Source organism: Diceros bicornis, chromosome 20 (assembly GCF_020826845.1).
Source record: "Diceros bicornis minor isolate mBicDic1 chromosome 20, mDicBic1.mat.cur, whole genome shotgun sequence".
Taxonomy (NCBI): domain Eukaryota; kingdom Metazoa; phylum Chordata; class Mammalia; order Perissodactyla; family Rhinocerotidae; genus Diceros; species Diceros bicornis.
Window position 1 is genome coordinate 22,592,691 of NC_080759.1, and position 22,020 is coordinate 22,614,710.

A 22,020-nucleotide genomic window follows, 5' to 3' on the forward strand; every position below is an offset into this window, starting at 1 on the left:
TTTTTAGATGATAGCCATAGATTTGTTCGGTATCATTAAAAAGAGAGAGCTCTGTGGTGCCTTTAAAGTCCTGTTGCAAAACAGACCTAAAATAATCTTCAACCACAGTTCAGCTCTGTGGACTGGAATGATCATGGACAGGTGAGTGGGTGGGTGGGTAGGCACAGGCAGAGGTGTCAGTCCCGGTCCCACTGGGTCTTCTGGCCGCCTACCCCCTACTCCCTCCTCTGAGCACACTGCTCCCCACCCACCCTGCTTTGGCCTCCTGCTCTCCGCATATGCGTGTATTTTTTTAATGGTAGATTTAAAACCTCATATTTTTATTAAGAAGGGTACAGCTTTTCACTTGTAGAAAGTAAGAAAAGAACTAAAATTACCATTTTAAGTGTTGCTATTTATGATCTACAACATGTTTATTTGTATCATAAAACACATTTAGATCAACAACTAAATCACTACAGAGTACACTCAATGTCAGTGAGAGAAAAGGAGTTGTGCATCAACTAGTCAGGCAGGCAGTGCAATGGTTCTCAAATTTTCCTTCAGAGTGAGAATGTGATGGGGGATTTATTCCTGGTTCTCTCTCCTTGCTGGAGTAACTCTCTCACCCCTTTTCTCCAGAAAACCCCAGAGGTTCCCAGAGGAAATACTGTGCACATCTGAACACCAGGATCTTCAGGAGCTCTGGGACAACAAGTGAGTCACTCAAGTGCCCTTGTCAGCTTTCTAGCTCCTTCCCCTGTAAAGGCTTAATGCCTTAATGTCTGTGAAGAACTCTGAGTTACTTTGAAAATGTTGGCTATTCAGGAAAACTAGAGCTGGCTCTAAGGTAATCAGCACACAATTTGGGTAGCTTTTTGATTTTTAACTTCCTCTCAACTACTATGTCCAGATGTTAGGTGGGAAGGTCTATACCAAGAGCTTACAAATCGCACCAGAACACAAAAACTCCGCTCCCGTCTATTTGGCTGAAAAGCAAATGCCAGACATCAGAAGTGGTTTACATTTGAACAGAGACCACTGGTGCTTTTCCCACTTTAGCTACTTGCTGGGGGAAGAGAATTAATGGAAAAGATAGTAGAGAATTGTCCAAATAGAGAGGGAAAACCCAAGGGTCATTTGCTCTTATTACATGGAACAAATCCTCTCTCTTATTGAAAAACAATTAAGATGTTCTTCTTACACTTGGGCATCTCACCACATCTGGATGTACATGCCCCAGAGTAAGCATGGAAAAGGCAGTCAAGAGTCTCCAAGCTCCAGTCTCCATTACATCTGTAGTGTCAGTTTCAGGATGACTGCAGCCTTGCTCAACACCTCACTCTCCACCTGGTATTCTTCTCCGGACACACTGTTGGACTCCTCTTTTGTCAGCCATTTTGCTGATTTCTTTTTAGCAAATTGCATGGATTTTTTAAGCTGATTGCATGGATTTCTTTTAGATTCACACAAATTCTGCATCATGTGAAGCCCTCTGAGTCCCCAATGATTTACCTAATTTATTTGATAAGTTATATAACATCCTAGGCTGAAAAGTCATCATCTTTCCTCCTTGGTTCCTATTTAATATATTCTATTTTATTTATTTTATTTTATTTTTTTGTGTGTGAGGAAGATCAGCCCTGAGCTAACATCCATGCTAATCCTCCTCTTTTTGCTGAGGAAGAGCGGCTCTGAGCTAACATCTATTGCCACTCCTCCTCCTTTTTTTTTTTTCCCCGAAAGCCCCAGTAGATAGTTGTATGTCATAGTTGCACATCCTTCTAGTTGCTGTATCTGGGACGCGGCCTCAGCATGGCTGGAGAAGCAGTGCGTCGGTGCGCGCCCGGGATCTGAACCCCGGGCCACCAGTAGCGGAGCGCGCGCACTTAACCGCTAAGCCACGGGGCCGGCCCCAACATATTCTAGATTCACAATCACATTGACACATTAACTTCCACTTCACTTATAAATTGATGCTGTTGAAAATACACATAAAAAATTGCAAAGACTTTTGGACTGTGCATGACTGAGGTTCTTAGTTGTGTAAATGTTATCAGACATTTAGTGCTCTATGTGAAAGGACAGAGACAAATGGATAAGGTTCAATGGGGAAAATGCTCAAGTGACATACTTAAAGAATAAAAATAAAATGTATAAATGCAATATGGGAGTAAATATTTTGAAGAAAATATAAAAGAATTCCTAGGAATTACTGTGACTTGCATCCAGTTTGAACTATTTTGCATCACAGAATAAAAACGGAAATAGAGAGAAATGATTTTGATCCTTTACCCAAGAATCTGGTAGCTTGTAAAAACATTATTTTCTATGAATGAGAAGAGATACAAAATAACACTTATAAATTACTCCTGTTTCACATAATACAAATATGTTAAGCCCAGGTATTTGGTATTCTGCTAATATTTATCTGAAAAAGACATTGAGAATTGAAGCTCCCTTGAGGCAGACATGTCAAATGTAAAGTGTATGATTCATTTACGTGTAGTACAGTGCCTTTTATGTGCAAATGAATGAGACTCTAAAACACTTTCTAACATCTCTTATTTTCATTTGAATGCTGTAGGTGATGCATGTTTCATAGCCGTTATAATCCCAACCATTATCATGTAAGATTAGAATCTGAATATGAAACAGGCTCCTGCTGGCAATGTCTAATATCCTTGGTGACAGAATAGAGACCATAGAATAGAGTACTCACGCCAGCTCAGGACCCTCACCAAATCTGAGAGTTGAATGGGAAATGTTCGCAGTTTTATCACAGAGTGCTTATATTTTCAGTAGTCAATTTTTTTGGGTATCTTCTCCCCACAAAACACATCTCTGTGGTGTTCAGGATCAGATGAGGGGTAAAGAAAGATGGAGCAGGAGGAACAGGCCAGGCGATAACAGGGCCAGACTCCCAGGTATATTTGATCATGTGCAGCAGGAACGGACCTCGAGAAATGCCTAAGGCTTTTCTGTGTGAATGCACAGAGAGGAAGTAAAATAACTGTCTTATTTCCGCATTTGGTGCAAACTAGAAAATACAAGGTTCATTGGAGAAAAGAAAGAAGAATTGAGAAAATAACAAATAACTATTGCTAAAGTGAAATTTTCCTATACACTTTTATTTATACCATTTTTAAGAACAATTTGATAATAATTCATTGACTAAAATGGAAAAGGAATGCATGATTTAATGTTTCTCCAGGAAGATTAATGCAATCATGAGACCTCTTTCTGACCAGATGGGAGGCAAAATATGAATTATCAACTAGGGATCCAACCAAGGGAAACAGTGACTTAAGGACAAGAAATACTGAATATGTAGCCAGATACAATGTAAAAGTGATACAAGATTCACTGCAAATTAAGAAGCCATCCATTGATAGATACTTTCTTTCCAGTAAAGTTTTCCTAATGTTGCTAATGCTGTTGATGGTTAATTCAGCTCATAGCCTACATGTATGGTACCTGGAATGCTAGACTATATCCTCTGGGGGGTCATGGAACAAATGATAGCACCTATGGTACCCAGTTGTCTGGGACAAACTGGGCATGCACGGGCTTTGCATACTGAAGAGACCAGCCATAGACTCTAGCTGTGGACAGTATCTCTGAGTGAAGTCTGGGCCATATGCAATTATTCTCAACCACAGAAGAGAACAAAATAGTTATAGTAACAGGAGAGGTAATAATGGATTGAATAATAATTGGCAAACGATAATTTGTAGAAATAACAATAAGAGGAAAGAGAGAAATAATGGGATGTTTTAAGTTTTTCTTACATCTTGTACCCTAAATGAAAAAGAAAATATTGCAGCCAGAAGTTATCACTCTTAACAACCTAGTCATCTTGGTTGTACAATAACTATAGTCCCCGTGCCCCTGGGAAGCAGTGAATCAATTGTGTGTTCTGGGACTTCATCAGGGAGAAATCTCTCTTTTTCTTCTCTTTCTACAATGGAGTGGGGTGTCTTTCACTGTTCATACTTTCAAAAGGAAAAAAGGAAATCTCACTGACTGAATTCTGAAAAACAATTGTGGGTAATATCTGTCATTACTTCCTATAAATAAAAGGGATTTTGTTGAAAAACAATTTTGGCTGAACTCTTAGAGTTCTGAAATTTTTATTCTCTGATTTATTAAAAAAATCAACTTATCTTAAGCAGACTCCCCTCCCCCTAGGCTAAAGGCATATGCTATGGAATTGAGTGAAAGGGTTAGAAAGAAAGGCTGGGAGCAATTGTTAAGGTTCAGAAACTGAGAGTAGATTTTATAGTCTATGGGGAAATCTCTGAAGGTTTCTGAGCAAGGGGTCAGTATAATTTATCTGAAAGATTCCTTCTAGCTCTAAAACACTATGATTTTATTATTTCATGGTTGCAAACTGCTTGAGATAAAGATCCTTAAGAAAAAAAATGCTTATTGATTTGCCTAGCCTGCCATTGTGCTAGATGTTTTCACAATCATTATCTCACTGATTCTTGAAGTGAGAGGGAGAAAGAGACAGAAACAATATTACCCTATTGAATAGATGAAGAGGCTTAAGCTCAGAGTATTAAGTAACTTGTCCATTGTCACAGAGCCAGCACATGGCAAAGGCAGAATTTGAACAAAGGTATTTCTGGCTCCAAAGTGTAGTCTCCTCTACTCTTCCCCACCCCCACTCTTCCACTTCTCACTTCTGGAGAGTGTCCATGAGTCCCTTGTTGTTTAAGGTTATAACATACAATAGTACATGCTGACTATCTCTGTTCTGGTGGATTTTTTGCTCTGGTACAAGGCGGGGTGAGATGGAGAGGACTGTGGTGCCTTTTGAGAGAGTGGGGGAATGAGTAGAAACAGGGGAGGATGCAGGTGAGGATGGCCCTGCAGCACCATCCAGAGATTTGTGGCAGCAGGAATGAGAAAATGGGCCCTGAGAAAGAAAAGCCCATGGCGCCGGCCCCGTGGCGTAGTGGTTTAGTGCGCGCGCTCCACTGCTGGCAGCCCGGGTTCGGATCCCGGGCGCGCACCGACGCACCGCTTGTCAGGCCATGCTGTGGTGGCGTCCCACATAAAGTGGAGGAAGATCGGCACAGATGTTAGCTCACGGCAGGTCTTCCTCAGCAAAAAGAGGAGGATTGGCATGGATGTTAGCTCAGGGCTGATCTTCCTCGCAAAAAAAAAAAAGAAAGAAAGAAAGAAAGAAAAGCCCAGGGCAGTGGGTCATATGAGTCAAAGCTGGTAGTCTGGAGACTCGGCCATGTGGTCTACAGCCATGTGGCCTGCTGTACCTTGGTTTCCTCATTCATAAAATGAGGATAATAAAAGCCGCCCTCCTCTCTTTCCGGTGCCATGTGGGGCAAAGGAAGGTATATAGGCCACAGATATAAAAAACCATTGTAGGTTACAGAGTGCTATCTAAGTAGTAATTTAAATTATTTTTCATGTTTGAAAGGTGGAATTTTTATATCTCTTTTTCTGAATGTCTCTCTCCTTGGGCTGGCACCATGAAAATTGTCAACTGATTTCACGGAACTATTACAGTTGATTTAGAAAAAAATCACTAATAAGAGGTATAAAGTATTCAGCCTCTCTCTCTCTCCTTTTTTTTTTTGTATTTGAGAGACAAATGTCATTAATAATGGATTGCTTTGTATTGATACAGGTTTGCTCACAAAGCACACACAGGACTTTATATGTAATATTTTCTATATCATCAAGAGTAGGCTAGGTTTTTCCTTAGAACCAAAGGAAATTTCTTCTTCTCTGATCCTTCTGCCCTTCTTATCCAGCTTAAATGCAGTTATAGAGAAAATATATTTTTATAGCTACTGGCTGCTTCACTTTGGTTGCACAGTTTGGGGAAATGAAGTAGAGAGGAAATGGCTCTGCACAGAGAATGATAAGTATCTCCCAATTCCTCCCCATTTCACTAGTAATGCCAAGAGGTGGCATGCACAGAGGAGCACCCAGAACTACAGAACCCGTAAGAAAGTCTTGCAGTAGCATGGGACTTCTCTCCTAAGTCCCAGGGTAGACTGTCCATGGTAGACAAAAAATTAGGTGACTTTTGCTTCTTTCCTACTCTTTGAGTTGTAGGTGTGGAAATACCATTATTGAATTTTAATAGATTATCATGAGTCATGGCCTGATTTTCCACCCTCCCAAACTATGAGACAAATTATTAATTAGCAGGTAATGTTTATTTATTTCCTAGCACATCTTCAGTTTCCTCCCTCCCTCTCTTCCTTCCTTCTTTCCTCCCTCCATCCCTCCATCTTTTTCCCCCTCCCTATCTTCTCTTCCTCCTTTTCTTCTCCTCTTTTTCCCTCCCTATTTCTGTCCCTTCCTTTCTCTCCCTCCCTTCCTGAGGACACAAGAGGGGCAAGACCCAATCCCGCCCCCACAGAGTTTACCTCCAAATGGAGAATTTTCTCCTTTTCAACCTTGTTTGTGTAACTTTCATAAAATAACCATGGTACGCACATAGTTCTTCTCTTCACACCAGAGTATGAAGGCCATCTCTAGCCATGTACTTACAGCTATGGAAAACCGCTGAATGTTTTCATCCTCACATTCTTGGATGACCTGATTCAGTCGATGGTTGTCATGGGACTCTCCATCAGTCACAATCACCATGACTTTCTTAACCCCTCTTCGGGCGCCCCTGGCTTCAGTGAAAGCCTCTTTCCTGAAATAATTACAGACCAAAAGAGAAGCAAATAAAGCACCACTCCAAGGTTAGGCAAAGTGATGAACACAAGGAAAACACTGACAACGCTAGGTACCCAGTGCTTTCCCGCCAAGATCCACATTGACGCCCATTGTTCAAGCTGGGAGGCATGATGGTCATTATTTGTAATAGTTTTAGATTTATTCCAGATGATGGAGAGGTCACCATTTGGCTAGTCACCACATATCCCGTATACAAAAGGCAACAGTATTTCATTCTTTGGAAACTTCAAAGGGAGGGTGTGACTGGAACGTACATCAGATTTAGAGAAGGTCAGATCTTAAATACTCTCCCAGCCACTCCCTTCTCTGTAAACACTCCTTCTCTTGCTTGACAGGCCTCTTTTCTTCTGCTTTTGGCAGAAGCTTTTGCATTAGTCCACACTTCCCCCATACGTACTCTGACATTCATAGAACAGATAGGAAATCTTCTGAGCTGAGGAGGGTAGATGGGAGAAAACAATATTTGTGTGGCTTGAGAGCGCTCTGGGTATGGGAAAAATCAGACATCAGGATAAAAGACTGCAGATGGTGGTGGCGTGAGTCAGTGACAGAGCAGGGCTATCGTGGACAGGAAGGGGTGGCTCGAGTAGCTACAAAAGATTTGGTCTGAACTAAGCTTTAGGACACAGGCTGTTGGGGTGGGGTAGGAGGAAGTGGCATAGAGAGAAGGAAAAATGCTATAACCTAATTGTAAAGAAAGGAATTTTGATTCAATTCAACAAGTATTTATGGGGGCCGGCCCCATGGCTTAGTGGTTAAGTGCATGCGCTCCACTACTGGGGGCCCGGGTTCAGATCCCGGGTGCGCACTGACGCACCGCTTCTCCGGCCATGCTGAGGCGGCGTCCCACATACAGCAACTAGAAGGATGTGCAACTATGACATACAACTATCTACTGGGGCTTTGGGGAGAAAAAGGGAAAAAAAAAAAGGAGGAGGATTGGCAATGGATGTTAGCTCAGAGACGGTCTTCCTCAGCCAAAAAAAAAAAAAAGAGGAGGACTGGCATGGATGTTAGCTCAGGGCTGATCTTCCTCATAAAAAAAAAAACAAGCATTTATGGAAAGAGATGGCAGATACAAGAAATTGTATCATGTATGGAAGATACAAGAAATTGACAATTTTTGTTTGTTTTGTATGTTACACACGCGGAAGCACACTTCCGCCCTCTGTATTACTTTCTTTAACTCACCTCACTTTCCTCCCTAGAGTCTTGAAAGAGAAGAGTACATTTTACTCAGGACTGAAACAATGAAATGCTGTCATAATATTTTTCAGATTTTGGTATAAAGTACAGCAATCATTAGACTGAAAGATTCATTTAAATATTTTACTTTGGTTGTGAGGACAAACAGCCAAAGAAACATCTCTCTTAAACTAACCTTCCAAACAGTTTGCACAATACACATTAGTTTTACTATAGATACGCAGTAAATGGGCAATTGTAGGTATTTTGTGAGCAGGAAGAGAGGGTCCTGGTGATGTGGGCAAAGGGATTTTACCTTGATTATTTTTCCTTTAAAAGGACTTAAAGCAAATGTGACAAGATGTTAACAACTGTTTGGTGCATAGACAAGATTTTATTGTACTATTTTTTCTATTTTTCTTAGAATTTTCAAAAGAAAAAAAAAGTTATTTAAAAAAACTGATCACTGGGTAACTATGTATCTCTGGCCTTTACACTATACACATAGATTTTCAGACATCTTTATATGCACAAATAAAGGTGAAAACATATGTTAAAGGCTAGTCTGTAAATGAAGTTCGGACATGGATATCATATGAGATTCAATACCTTTTACAATTCTAATTCCTTAAAGGATCACCAAAACTTCAATTCTCTCCAAGTTCAAGGCCATAACCGAATGAATATCAACTGAAGAAGATGATTAAAAGATCTTTCTTAAAGAAAATCTGGAAGCTCTGAAGCCAGGGTTGGGTTTATATAATGTAAGAGCAGCCATTGGCAGAAATCCTGAGTATACTCTTTCTGTTTCAAATATATTCCTCAGCAAATTACCCCTGACTCTCAAATATCATCATCCAGTGTCCTTTCTTTGAATTAAGCATTTATCTCTCTGTATGCTTTTAACCATTAAAATATCCCAGGAGAATCTTTCTTTGGGACAGGAGAATCCAGGCCTTGTGATTAAACACTGTGAACCATTGAAAAGAAAGAAAATTTGGGGTAGGGCTAAGGGGACACAAAAAATATTTTGAACTGGGAGACACTGAAAATGAAAGCAAAGGATTCTAAAAACTTAAAAATACTGTTTGCATCTGGCCCTCCCTGAAAGGAATACGGAGCAATTAAAAATATGCTTCAACGTGAAAAACTAATGTACAAGAAGACTACTTATTAATATCATTATGGAGCTTTATATACATACAAAAATCAATAAACTCTGTGTCCTACAACTAGAGCCTTTGTGAAACAAGTAGGGAAAAACCATATAGGGACACGGTATTTAGAGTGGTATTTATGCAGGAGCAAAAGCAGACAGAATATTTCTTCAGTTAGTTTTCAAAGATGAATATTCATTCTTAAGTGGTTGCCTTTGGAAAATACACAGCTCCCTACAGGCTCAGACCTTTCAAAGAACACTTTGATTTACTTTGAAAGTGAGGTCATATTTGGTCAATTATTTAGGAGGGTGCATTCAGGACACCTAAACATATGTGCTCTTTGTGCATGCAAATTGGTGATCGGATGGGCAGGTAAATATAAAATCACCCATCTGTTTGTGGTTATTTTCTCTTGGGCCCCATATAACTAGAACCACATGCTTTTCTAACATTTACACATCTAAAGCTGCACAAGAAATTTTAAATTTTTGAATATCCAACCCATTTTTTGGAGTATCCATATTAACTATTTTAACCCCCTTAAAACACTGATCTTAGCCGGCAGGCGAAGGGAGAGCACGGGTAATTAGCTCTTCAAAATCAGGTGAGAATCCAGAAGTTGGAGGCACTTAACAGAAGGACCTTTCACATTAGTCAAACTACTTATTACGTTTCCTATGAGTATTGTTTAGTTTTTGTTCAGAAACTTACTAGCTTTAAAGGTGACTGAGGGGAGAAAAGGCAAGAGATAAGAGCTGAATGAGATCAGAGAAAATACAGAAAAGAAATGTTCCACGTTATATGAAAAGGACAGTTCTGTAGGTTCTCAGAGAAGAGATTAGAAGTGGATTATGTGCTCTCCGTGAAGGAAACTGCAGAAGGGAAGAAGGATGGGATGTGAACTGGAGGGAATTTGGGGAAAGTAAGGAAGAAGAAAGAGAGAGCATTACAAATGATGAAATCCTCTCTACTTCTTTCAATCTTTGCACTGAAAATGATTTCAAATAAGACAATATTTAATTTGGCCTCTTAAAACCTCTTATTTGAGAGCTTCAATAGCCCTAAATCAGGTACTGTAAAATTATAGACATACTAGGATATAAATATACATTGAGTAGAAGTGGACTAACAGTAATCCATTTTTTTAAAAAATTGAGACTCCTAGAAGCTGAAAACAAAGAATAAAGGGAAAAGATATTCACTAATATTATGTTTTAGCACCCAAGAACATGCCGTCGTAGACTACAGTAATTTTTTTGACTGATTCTCCATCAATTAAACCTTTGAAATAAGAGGAAAGATAAGAAAAGTGGTAAGATTGTAATAAAGAAAAAACTTGATCCTGTAACTATTAAGTAATCAGCTGAATCTAATTTTAAACAAGATGGTTTTAAGTATTGCTAAGGTAAATTTTCAATGAGTACTCCAAAGGGCTAGATGGTGAGCAGCTATTTTTGCATAGTCTTTTACTTGGGTTTATTTGTTACCCATATACCTTGCTGTGTCTATTCCAAGGGCTGTCATGGTCTGGCGGCCTCCTCTCTGGACTATTTTATTCGCTGCAACAAGCACCTCTTCTGTTGATGAGTACTTATTGAGGTTGAACTCATGGGTTACGTTTTCTCCATACTGTACAATTCCAACCTGAAATACCAAGCCACTGTGAGTTATCCATCTAGCAATACTCCCTGTTTCAATACTCCAGTTTAAACATGTAGATCAGATATAACACATTTTAGTCTTTCAGAAGAGTTTAAAAATCTACCAGTATACAAATCCTCTACTTTGACAGCAATAATCACTGCCATTCTGTGCATACTCATAGCATAAAGAATACAAATGAAAGTGCTGTTATTAAACTTCTCAAATGATTGGTTTATCTTTTCAGCAGTTTCTACCAAAAGACTCTGATAGGCCTTGCGCGGTAGAATGTGAAACACACTGACATGCTCTCTGACTTCATGGAGCTTCTAAACTAGAGGGAGAGAGAGATTAAACACACGATCATTCAAATATACGTTCAATTGCAAACTGTGAAAAGGGCTGTAACAGAAAAGCTGTTAGTAGCGAGCATAACCTAGGGCCCTAATTTAACATGGCGGCTCAGCGAAGGCCTTTCAGAAGAGAGATTTATGTTGAGACTTAAAGGATAGGTGCTAGGAGGGCGGAGGCCAGTCCTGAATGGTGGCTGAGAGGGAGGATGGGGTCCACACAAAGGGAAGTGTATGTGAAGAAGCTGAGATGGGAAAGAGGGCGGTATGCCCTAAGAATAAGAGGAAAGTCAGTGAGTGTGGCCCAGGCTATGAGGGGAGCGTGAAGCAGGAGGCGGCTGGATGAGTAAGCATGGGATGTAGCTGGCAGGGCACACCTGTGCTTCACTTTTTATGTAGCTCAGTGGTAGCTTCATTTCTCCCAAATCAGCCCTTCTCCCCACCACCCCTTTTCTTGTTCTCTGTCTTCCCTCTCTTACTGCCATCCTCCTTTCATTCTCTCTTTTCCCACAGACTGGATCATGCAGGCAGCTAACTGCAGAGCCACCATGAAGTAAAATGATATGGAAGATAAAGTGCACCCTAGACTTGATTTTCCTCACTCCATATTCCTCCCCTCCAGAGAGGCCGGTTTTTTAAACCTTTTCTACACCCTTAAACCAATCTACATCAAGAATTGTAACTAAGGATAACTTTTTGTTTAACCTTCTTAGCTCAAAATTAGGGACTCAGAGAATTCTTCACCCAAAAGGAACATCTTTTTAATGCAGGAATTCTGGGTACTTCGTTTCTTGGGAAGAGGAGGTAATTTGAGATGGGTCTGCCTTCTTTCCAAGGCAATTACCTGATTTGCTCATGTGTCAAGTTGCCTCTGGCACTTGCTTTAGAGCCAATCCTACTTCCAAGTCTGATCCTATTTCCAAGTGGCACAAAAGATCAGCATCTGCCTTCTAGCCTCCTCTGCCGATATCACAGGTGTCAGAAATCTTTAGGGTTAACTACATGTCGGATTTATAGATACATTTCCACAGCTAGGTCTTTTTAGAAACCAAAAGTATACTCTGGCATTTGCAGAAAAAAATAAGAGAACCTCCAATTTAAAATAATCTTTATTGTCTTTGATCTACCTTCTAGAGTACCTTAGACATCTTGGAGCAATTATGCTGTCATGCCTAAATGAGAATACTATCCTACATTTTTACTGCTTTTTTAAAAACTTTCTTTCCTAATTTATTCAAATTATAGTAATAGAAATTAGTATCACATTTTATAAATAAGTAAACTGAGTTTAAAAAACTTACTCGTCATAATGAAGGAGCTGAAGGGAGCCTAGTCTAAGACATGTATCCTTCATCCCACGGTCCTTTCCATCACTCCACTTCCTCTTGATAATAATGCACCTCTTCCCCCCACCTGCCCCCAGATCCCGCCATTCTCCAATCACCTTGCCTTGCTAGCTTCTGCTAAATGCTGCTGCCGTTTCATGGCTACTCAATGAATTCAATTAACTAGCTAGCTAACTAAGATAAACTAGAGAATATGATAAAACAAACAAATAAATAGATAATATTTAAAAAAGGAAATAGAACATATGAATCTTTCCTTAGGGTTACTTAGTCAGGTGTGAGATAAATAAAAAATAACTAGTGAATATATGCAAGTGTAAGACAAGGCACATCATAAGCTGAATGAACATGCAGTCTGCTCAGTCCATGTCCAGGTTAGCCCTGCTCTTCTATGAATATATCTTTCACCCAAAATCTATCACCATCTGTCCCAAGACCATGTGCTGTTATAACTGGAATAAAGATGACCAGATGCTCTTTTGGAAATAAAGTAGGAGACAACCAACTAATTACACACAAAAATAACAAAATGGATGAGGACACATCCATGACTCCAATTCAGGTTATTTTTTATAATAATATTTTGACTTATAATTAAATGTTATGGAAAGTTATCTATTACTCTCTGCATAGATTTAAAATTATTTTCCCAATGACCCTTATAGCTTTTAATTAGTAATTCAGGGAGACACTGGATAATTATTAACAGGTTTGACATTGTCTTTGTGCATATAAATGTTCAGTGCAAATAAAAGTAAAATGATTTTGTTACTTAGATAATCATTATGCCTAATTTGAGTACCAAGGTGAATAAATGCTGCTGTGGAAGTTAATTGCTTATCCATTCAGGACATCTTACAGAGTTGGTTTTGTTTATATTTCCCTTTTTTTTATTTGATTAAGCAGGAGGCTAAAGCACTTTGAAGATTGTCACTCCTGTCATTATTCTTGGACATTTTACCACTTAGATGAATCTATTGAATACCCTCCTCTGTTATTTCTTTGACTTCCTCGACATCAGTAACCTTTTCCTCTAGCCCACCTACATCATCTACTCCCAAGGTCCTATTCTTGACTTTGTCATCAGGAAAAACTGCAGCACCTCAATCTCAATATCAAGTGTTCTTCTCTCTGACCATTAACTTCAGCTCATTTACCTAGTATATCTAATTCATCAATTCATTGACCACATCAAGACTTCCAATTAATTCATAGATCCTTCCTTTTTTTTTTTTTTTTGTATCTAGCCTAGATTCCATGGTCCATCACCATAATCATTTACTTGCAAACATTTAACTCGCTTAACCATTTTTTCCCTCCATTAACTCACTTGGCTAACTTCCAACTCTGGTTAAGTCCAAATATCTCCTTCTTGCGGGTACTTCTGTGACACTGAATGTGGCTAGACAAAAGTCACACAACTTGTAGACTGGTCTCACTTTAAAGTTATGGACATGAATCTCAAATGTGGTTGTCCATAGCACTGCCCAAACAGTCCTACTACATTTTACTAATGAGTGTACTTTGCTCCCATTTATTGAGTTCAGTCAAATTCTAGTCATAAGCTGTTAACTTCTCAGGAAAAAAGAGAGTATCTCACTTATACATGGGGAGCAATCAACAGGAGAAGAGATGGAAGTAATGCCAACTAAACAAGGCTGCTTAGTGCCATAATATTTTACATTTATAACACACTTTATATATTTTATAGAACCTACTATGAACTATTGCATTATCTGGACAAATTATCTTCACACTAGGAATAGCAGAAAATTTTTAAATCTTTGTAAGTCAGAGATCAGTGTTTTATATTTTCTCTCTTTCTCTCTTTCTAGCTACATACCTACTCAACATATATTTGACTTCTGTAAGCTTATTCTTTGTAAATGTTAAGATAGGAGAGAACTTAGAACTGCCGTTCCCTCACCCCTTCTTTCTCCTTTGCTCCTGACAACTCCACCTGCGATTCTCTTCAGATGACTGCCCTCGGACTGCTAGAGCTGCTTTGTCCCAAAGGATCAAAAAGCCAGAAGCGCCTGGGAGAGTTCTCCCTCTTCCCCCGTTGCCCTGCTCCACAGGCCATGCCGGAGGGCACCCAGGCCCCTTGACGCAACTTGGAGCTCCCTTCCAGATCAGGCTGAGGCCCAGACTTCACCTGAAATCACACCCTGTGTGTCTTCTGTGCTACTCTGTTTTGCTCCCCCAAATCCCCTCCTATTTTCTCCTGGTAGCACTCCCTTGGTAAATCCCCTCACTTGACTCCTTCTTTCAGGGTTTGTTTCTGGGGAACAGGACCTAAGGCAGCTATTATCTACATGTCTGCATTTCTTCTTTAGCCAAGGCCAGACGTCATGGCGTTGAACCTGGACCATGGCAATGGTCGGTCCCTCCACTGCTGATCTCCTTCTTTCCATTTCCACTCTCCTCAAATCCTTCTACATATTAACGGCAGATTAACTGTCTTCAAATCCTGCTTTTATCACATAATTTTCTTGTTCAAAAATCTCCAATAACTCTCTATTGCCTACATCAACGACTCTGAAATACACTTTAAAAGAGAATTTTTATTCTAATTAAAATAGAAAACAGATAAAACTTCAAGCTGTTCCTTGAAATACTAGGCCTATAGGTTAAAATTTTGTTTTCTTCCCCTAACTCTCAGTCACTTAACAGTCTGGCCCTACCTTCTCTATCTCCCTCATCTTCAAGACTTACTAACATGAATTCTACCCTAACCAAATGCCCTTCCTTATCCTTCCAACTAAGCTAAATTCTAACTATTCTGTAAGATTCAATTCAAGTTTCACTTTCTTTGTAAAACTTTCACCATCTAGTCATCAATATAGCCTATACTCATCTTCCCCTTCTCCAAACTCTGAAGCAAACTTGTCTGTCCTGCTCCTGTGAGTACTTCATTCTTCTCAACTGTTGTGTATGCATGCTTTATCTCCTTAACTACATTATAAGTTCTAAGGGGGCAAGCAGGGGGAAAGAGCATGGACTATGTCATAGCTTTCGGTATTCTCTTATCCCTTACCACTGCTTTGCTTTGCTCACAACTGACCCTCATACATTCTTACCAGATGACTAACATTTCACATGAGCAAGTAGAAAACTGAAATAGCAGGGAAATAATGATAAGCAGAAAAAGAGAGATACAAAGAAGTGTGGGAAATGAGAAGAGTGGGCAGCGGAGACTCAAATCTCAGGGAAATGACATTCAGTGTGGGTCCCTGGCTGATACGGGGCTGCTTATTTCCTAGAGAACCAGATAGAATAAGGCTTGCTGTGTCTTCCCCAGAAAAGGGTGCCATTTATTAATTTTCATCACAGGAAAATGGTGAAATCATAAAAAATATGTAATGCTTTGCTGAGTATTGGTGAGACCAAGTTCAATAGAAATAGTTTCCGTCTCAGCTTAGTTTATAATTTAAGGCAGGTTCGTATTAGCATAATATGTATATACGCACATGCAACAGAATCAAATAAGCATGAGAATTAAATAACCAGAAAAAAAAGTGAGTCAAGTGATAAATACACATGGTGAGGAGGCAGATGGAGAGAGAATCACAAGCATATTTACAGCCTCACATCGAAAGGCCCCATGGAGGGAGAAGGACCCAGCTTCCTGAATGAGATACTCAGGTAAAGAACAGATAACATGTTATGGAAGTAGAGTAAGAGAAAGCAAAGCAGTCTTGAGCTTGGAAAATATGTCAAGGATGATAAGGAATTTAAATCATTCTAGAAATTGAGAAAAGGAAAAACAACCAATCATCATCCTATTTGACTTGAAGCAGCCAGTTGCATTGGAACAGTACAAAAACCAGAAGGTGGAAGTTAAGTAGAGAGCTGGTGAGGAGTAATGCACATGGAGGGATTGTAGGCATTTTTGCTGAATGGAAAAAAATAAGCAGGGATGGCAGCTAAAAGAAGCAACTGGGTTAGCTGTGGGCTTTCTTTAAGAGAGAATGGAAAGAGAGTAGCTTCTGGCATCCATAAAAGAGTGGATGAAGATAATAACAAGAGACTATTATCAAGAGGGGATAAGTCACAAGCAGAAGGAACAGTTGTTTTTCAGAGACAACTGGAAGGGATGCATTCCCTTCCTGGGAGATGCAGTTTGAACTTGATTAAGTAGAACAGAAGACATAGGTATAAAATTGCAATCTAAGGCCAAAGAGAACGAAGAGCTGATTCAGGCTATAGCATAAATCAGGCACACAACTAGCTGAGGCTCGTCACATGAACAAGAGGTTTGTAACACTTATTCGAACCCTCCACTTAAACATAAGATTTACAATGTTTCTTCAGCTAAGCCCCAAACTAATATTCCTTATGCTTTTTCCAGGGAATCCTAGCATCCTTTTGTATGTTGCTAGGTATGATTTTAAAAAAAGAGTTCCATGGTGAAGTCATCTTGGAAACAACGGGTAACACAAAGTTAAACATGTATCTTTACAGCAGGACGCCCCTCTCTCTATCCCTTTCTGTGTCTCTCTCTGTCCCTCTTTCTTCCTCTGCTATTTATATTAAATGAAAAAATGTCAAGAGCAAGGCTTTCTTTCACTCCTGTCCCCACTGCTCTACTCTGACTCATAAAGCAAATTCCTCTGAAAGTGTTCTCAGAGTTTTTAATATGAAAATATGCATTGTGAATCATGAATTGTAAGACTTGATATATGTATTTTATTCTTTTTGAAGAGAATAATTTTTGTGAGGACCATAGTCAACACCTCAAACAATATAGTTTGGAAATCATTGCTTTACAATATTAAGAGTGACCTACTTGTAAAGATCAATTCATTGTTCTACTTCATTCACCCTTGTTATATTTATGATACACCATCATGCATTGCAGTTATTCAAATATAAGATTTTACCCCATTTCTAAGTTGGAAGTTTTTTGGGATCAGGGACAGAGTTTTAGTGTTGTTTTATATTGCCCACGATACCTAGCATAATACTTCATCAATAAGATACTTCATAAGTATCTGCTGAATTAAAATGAATTAATGACCCAATGGCTTCATTTCTTTTGGGAGCAGAGAAGAAAGAGGAGGAAAGTGAATATAAGGAATATGAAAAGAATGACACTGTTAGAAATTGCTGAAAGGAGGGCCTTACTGATTTTGCTTTTATGAAATTTAAAGTCACAACAGAGTGACAAGGGAGTTTAAGAAAGAAAAGCGTTTAAATAGCTATTAAGTGTATTAAGTCAAAGAGTTATGAAGGAATGGAATTATTTCCTCATTTAGAATTACATTATTACCTTGTATTGTTAAGTCAGAGTTATAACACCAGCACCAAAATTTTAAGGCCCAGCACGAGCTAAGTTTCTGGGCTTTCATTCAACAATTAACATTATCAAGTCAAGAGCTTCTTTAGGGGAGTAAAGACAGGGGAAAACAATGAGGTTTTCTGTGTTTCTGTAAGATGTACACTTGCTTAACCTGACAAGAGCTCAGGCTTTGTGTCTGGCCAATTTCTATTTCCTTTTACCAATATGGTACAAAAGCCCTGCCTTACAACATGCTTTCCATGCAAGTAAGTCAGAGTCTGAGTGTGGTGACAATTCAGGCTGCAGTCCAAGGTAACTGTCAGCACAAACCATGCTGAGGCTATGGTAATTGAAACCAGCCTTAACTATCTGTCACTACGGAGAGGGACATAAACAGGACTGGTTCACAGGTAGACGAAATGAGTCCTTAAAACCATAAATAAGGGGCCAGCCCTGTGGTGTAGTGGTTAAGTTCAGCATACTCTGCTTCGGCGGCCCAGGGTTCACGGGTTTGGATCCTGGGCGCGGACCTACACCACTCATCAGCCATGCTGTGGTGGTGACCCACATATAAAATAGAGAAAGACTGGCACAGATGTTAGTTCAGGGCTAATCTTCCTCAAGCAAAAAAAGAGGAAGATTGGCAACAGATGTTAGCTCAGAGCGAATCTTCCTCACACACACAAAAAAGGAAAAAATATAAAGTTGATCGATGATAGATATGGGTTCTAGGAAAAGGGTGTCTTTAGCTGGCCTCTTGCTTTATGGAAGATGCTACAATGAAACTGATCCATGCTCAAACATGCAAGGATAGGAGATGTTAAAGTTTTGTGGAGAAGGGAAAAGACTTTGGGAGAAATCAGGACTAGAGGTGAATGGGGCTAGATGAGCAAACAACTGCAAAAGAAGCCTGAAACACAATGTAAAGGGGTGTCCAGGGAGTCCCCCCCAAGCAAGCACTTTCTAGGTCAATGACTTCACGAAGTAGATGAGAGAAAGTGGTCGCTACAATAATGATTTTTAACACAAAGGGAAATGAAAGTTTCAGGAATTACATTTTTTCCAACATAAATGACTTGCCTCCTCTGTCCTAGGCAACACATAAAACTCTGGACTGTATTTTATAAATAAAAAGATTAAGGCACAATGCTGTCATCATGGAATTCACAGTCCACCAAGAGAGACAGACACATGAGACAAAAAGTGATGCTCCTGAGTGATGAGAGCAATAAGTGAAGGGTATGCAAATGCTACAGGTACATGGGAGGGGAAGGAATTTTTCTTGGGAAAGGTGGGTGAAATAATCATAGAAAATGACAGAGAAAGTGGCATTTGAACTGAGTCTAAGAAGTTTCCCTAGCACCTACGGCCTAGGGTGGAGAAGGGCATTCCAGGCAGAGGGAATCACATGAGCCCAGAACAACGTGTTCAGGGAAGGCCAGGGTGAGGAGTAGCTGCAGGGCAAGATGAGAGGTGGGCATGAGGCGGGCAGGAGGCAGTGGGAATGACTGGTGCCAGGCAACAAAAGCCTTATAGCCCACTGGAGAGTTGGAGATTATTCAGCAGGTGATAATAGGAGATTTTTATCCAGGGAAATGCCATGATCTGAACTTTACCTTGGAAAGATAACTCAGCTGAGTGATGGACGGAGGTAGGAGAACAGAGACCAGGAGGCTAACACGCACGAATTTTCACCTCATTCACAACACCACTTTCAGAAACTGCAGCCTGACTGACAAGGCTATGGCTGCATAACTCAGTCAGGCTTCTTTTAGACCTCCAAACAATGAATCAGTCCTCATATGTAAGGCTTCTTGGGAAATGGCCATAAAATGTGCAGTAAAAAGAGAGATAAATAATATTCCTAAAATTTAATTAATTTCTCTTTCGTTTTGCTTGGTTTAATGTTATGCTACACTCTTGATGGGGACAATCTAGACATTGTTCCATTAGTATATTTCACTTTTATATGAAGCCTCACAATTTACTGATTTTATTTAGGGTAATGCACTAGTATTTGGCATATTTATATCATTCTCATTTATTATTGAAAGCAATGTTATGTTTAGGTATTGAGGATCAATAAGACCTCCATAATGTTTATACCATCTTTTATGGCAAGCTCAGAGTATTTCAGGTTTGTTTTTATAGGTGGTTTTTTAAAAGGCAACTTTATAGCCTTTACTCTGTTGTGGGTAAAAAATTGGTTTGCAAAAATTCCTTGACTATGTTTGCCAAAGTCTTAATGGGACCACACAGAAACATGGAAGAAATTTTGAGTAACTATTTAGAGTCAGTGGTTTTGTCACTTGTGTTGCCTTCCTCTAATGTATACTAATTGTCATATGGAAATTTTAATGCAAGCTGTTTTGTCTTCCTTCCTTTCTCCCTCCCTCCCTCCCTTCCTTTCTTCCTTCCATCTTTTCTTTTTTTCCTTGTGGAGGTGACAGTTACTTCCAGGAATGTTTCACATCTTTGACACTACCTTTCAATACTTACAATTACTAAATGACAAATCAATGACTGAAGATTGAATATGTCAATCTTCACCTATTGTACCAAGTGTATAACTGTAATCAATATAACAAACAAGAACTCATGAGGTACAATTAGCATACAAATTTTTTTTGGCCCATCATCCCTTTAAAACTTATTTAGGGTGAAGGTCTTCCACTCTCCCTGGATGGAGAGATAAATGTCTTATGACTTATTCTTAGTTTAAAAATGTCTGTTAAAAAAAAGTCGTATATTTTAATTTATGTTGTACATGAAATTGCTGTATTTGTAGGTCAAAAAATGATCAAATAGCAACAGTTTCCTATGGTTCAACCTAAATTAAAACCAACAAGGCAAACCATCAAAGTTTATAGTTAAATCTTCTCTCCTCCCCCTACTAAGGCTTACTTAAAAGAATATTAAAATGCCAATTATAGAAAAAAGTTTCATTAAATGTCCACCCATCAGAGAAAAATACAAAATGCATTCATTATGATATACACATTTATTCAACAAGTGCTCATTGCGAGCCTCCTATGTCACAGCAAAGCTCTGTGCTGGCCACTGACAAGGATAAAAAGATGACGTACAGTCTTTACTCTTGAGGTGCCTGTAATCTAGAGGATGCAGCGAACACAGACACAAACACACATACATACACACACACATATCAACATAATAATGCATTAGTCCAGTGTTTTGCAATTTTTCACCTGTTTAAGAATTATGTGGATTGCTTACTTAAAATGCAGGCTCTAAAGCCCCACCTTTGGAGACTCTTGATTCTGAAAGTCTCGGCTACAGTCCCAGCAGCTCAGGGATTCAGAAGCAGGAATTCCATGAGCCACAGTTGGAGAAACACTGCATTATACAGAAGCTCCATGAAGCCAGTGGCCCTGTCTATCTTATTCTCCGTGATTATCCAAGTCCTAGCACAGAGCCTGGTACACAGTAAACTCTCAGGAAAAACATTTGAATAAGTGAATGAATGAGTATAACTAAGCTCCACAATGAATGATACAAACAAAATATGAAAATGTGACATAAAAATTTAGCAATTGAAGCAGCTCCTCTCTCTTTAGGAAGGAGGTACACTTGGATGAAGTCAGTACATACTACAAATAACTCAGTGCCCAGAGTCGCATTCTGAAATCTTCTTCTCTGTGGAATGGGGTCCTGGAACTGAGTAAATGTGACCTGACTCTTCCCCCTCAGAGTAAGTTCATCTCCCTCCCATTCACTGGTAGCATCTGGATCCCAAGGGCTGGCCCCCATTCATCTGAATAGAGTCATTGTTCCCTCTGAGAAAGATATATAACTCCATGAAGCTCACCCTGGCAGGCTAGAATTCCTCTGGTGGTTAGGCAAAATAGCTCCTCTATTAGGACTCTCACTAGAGAAATGTAAAATTAATCATCGTTCTAATAGTTAGAAATATCAAAATTGCAGCAGAATGGGTTGTGCACATAAGCAATTGATTATCTATTTCTTTACAAAACTGAGTCACTGCACGGAGCCCTACTGAAGCCGTGATTATTATTCTAAAATAGTCTTGCAGATTTTCTTCTTGAAGTTCTGGAGCAACTTCAAACACGTCACAGCTGCAATAATTTCCACAAATAGCTACAGATAAATTATTTTTTTAAAGTAAAATGGATAAATGAATTTAAAAGTAAAAATCAAATATTCAGATGATTAAAAATATTAGAAATTAAAAAATATTCCAAGAATATTATTAAATTTGGAAAGAGAGGATTGGATAAGAAGGTAAAATAAGGTGGACTAAAGAGGTGGGAAGGAAAAAAGTACATCATAGGGAAAAGTGATGAGAGAGGGGAGAGCTGTGGATTCCAGGA

General features: G+C 39.3%; 1 protein-coding gene across 1 annotated transcript in view; it reads right to left on the reverse strand.

Annotated features, from left to right (window-relative positions):
• The window catches only part of ITGA1 (integrin subunit alpha 1), a 101,613-nt gene that overhangs the window by 56,532 nt on the left and 23,061 nt on the right, over positions 1–22,020 (reverse strand). Inside the window, exons 7-8 of the mRNA XM_058563453.1 lie at positions 10,546–10,694; positions 6,511–6,661 (exon numbers count right to left, since the gene is read on the reverse strand). Of these exons, the coding sequence (XP_058419436.1) occupies positions 6,511–6,661; positions 10,546–10,694 (300 nt within the window). The remainder of the gene's footprint in view (positions 1–6,510; positions 6,662–10,545; positions 10,695–22,020) is intronic.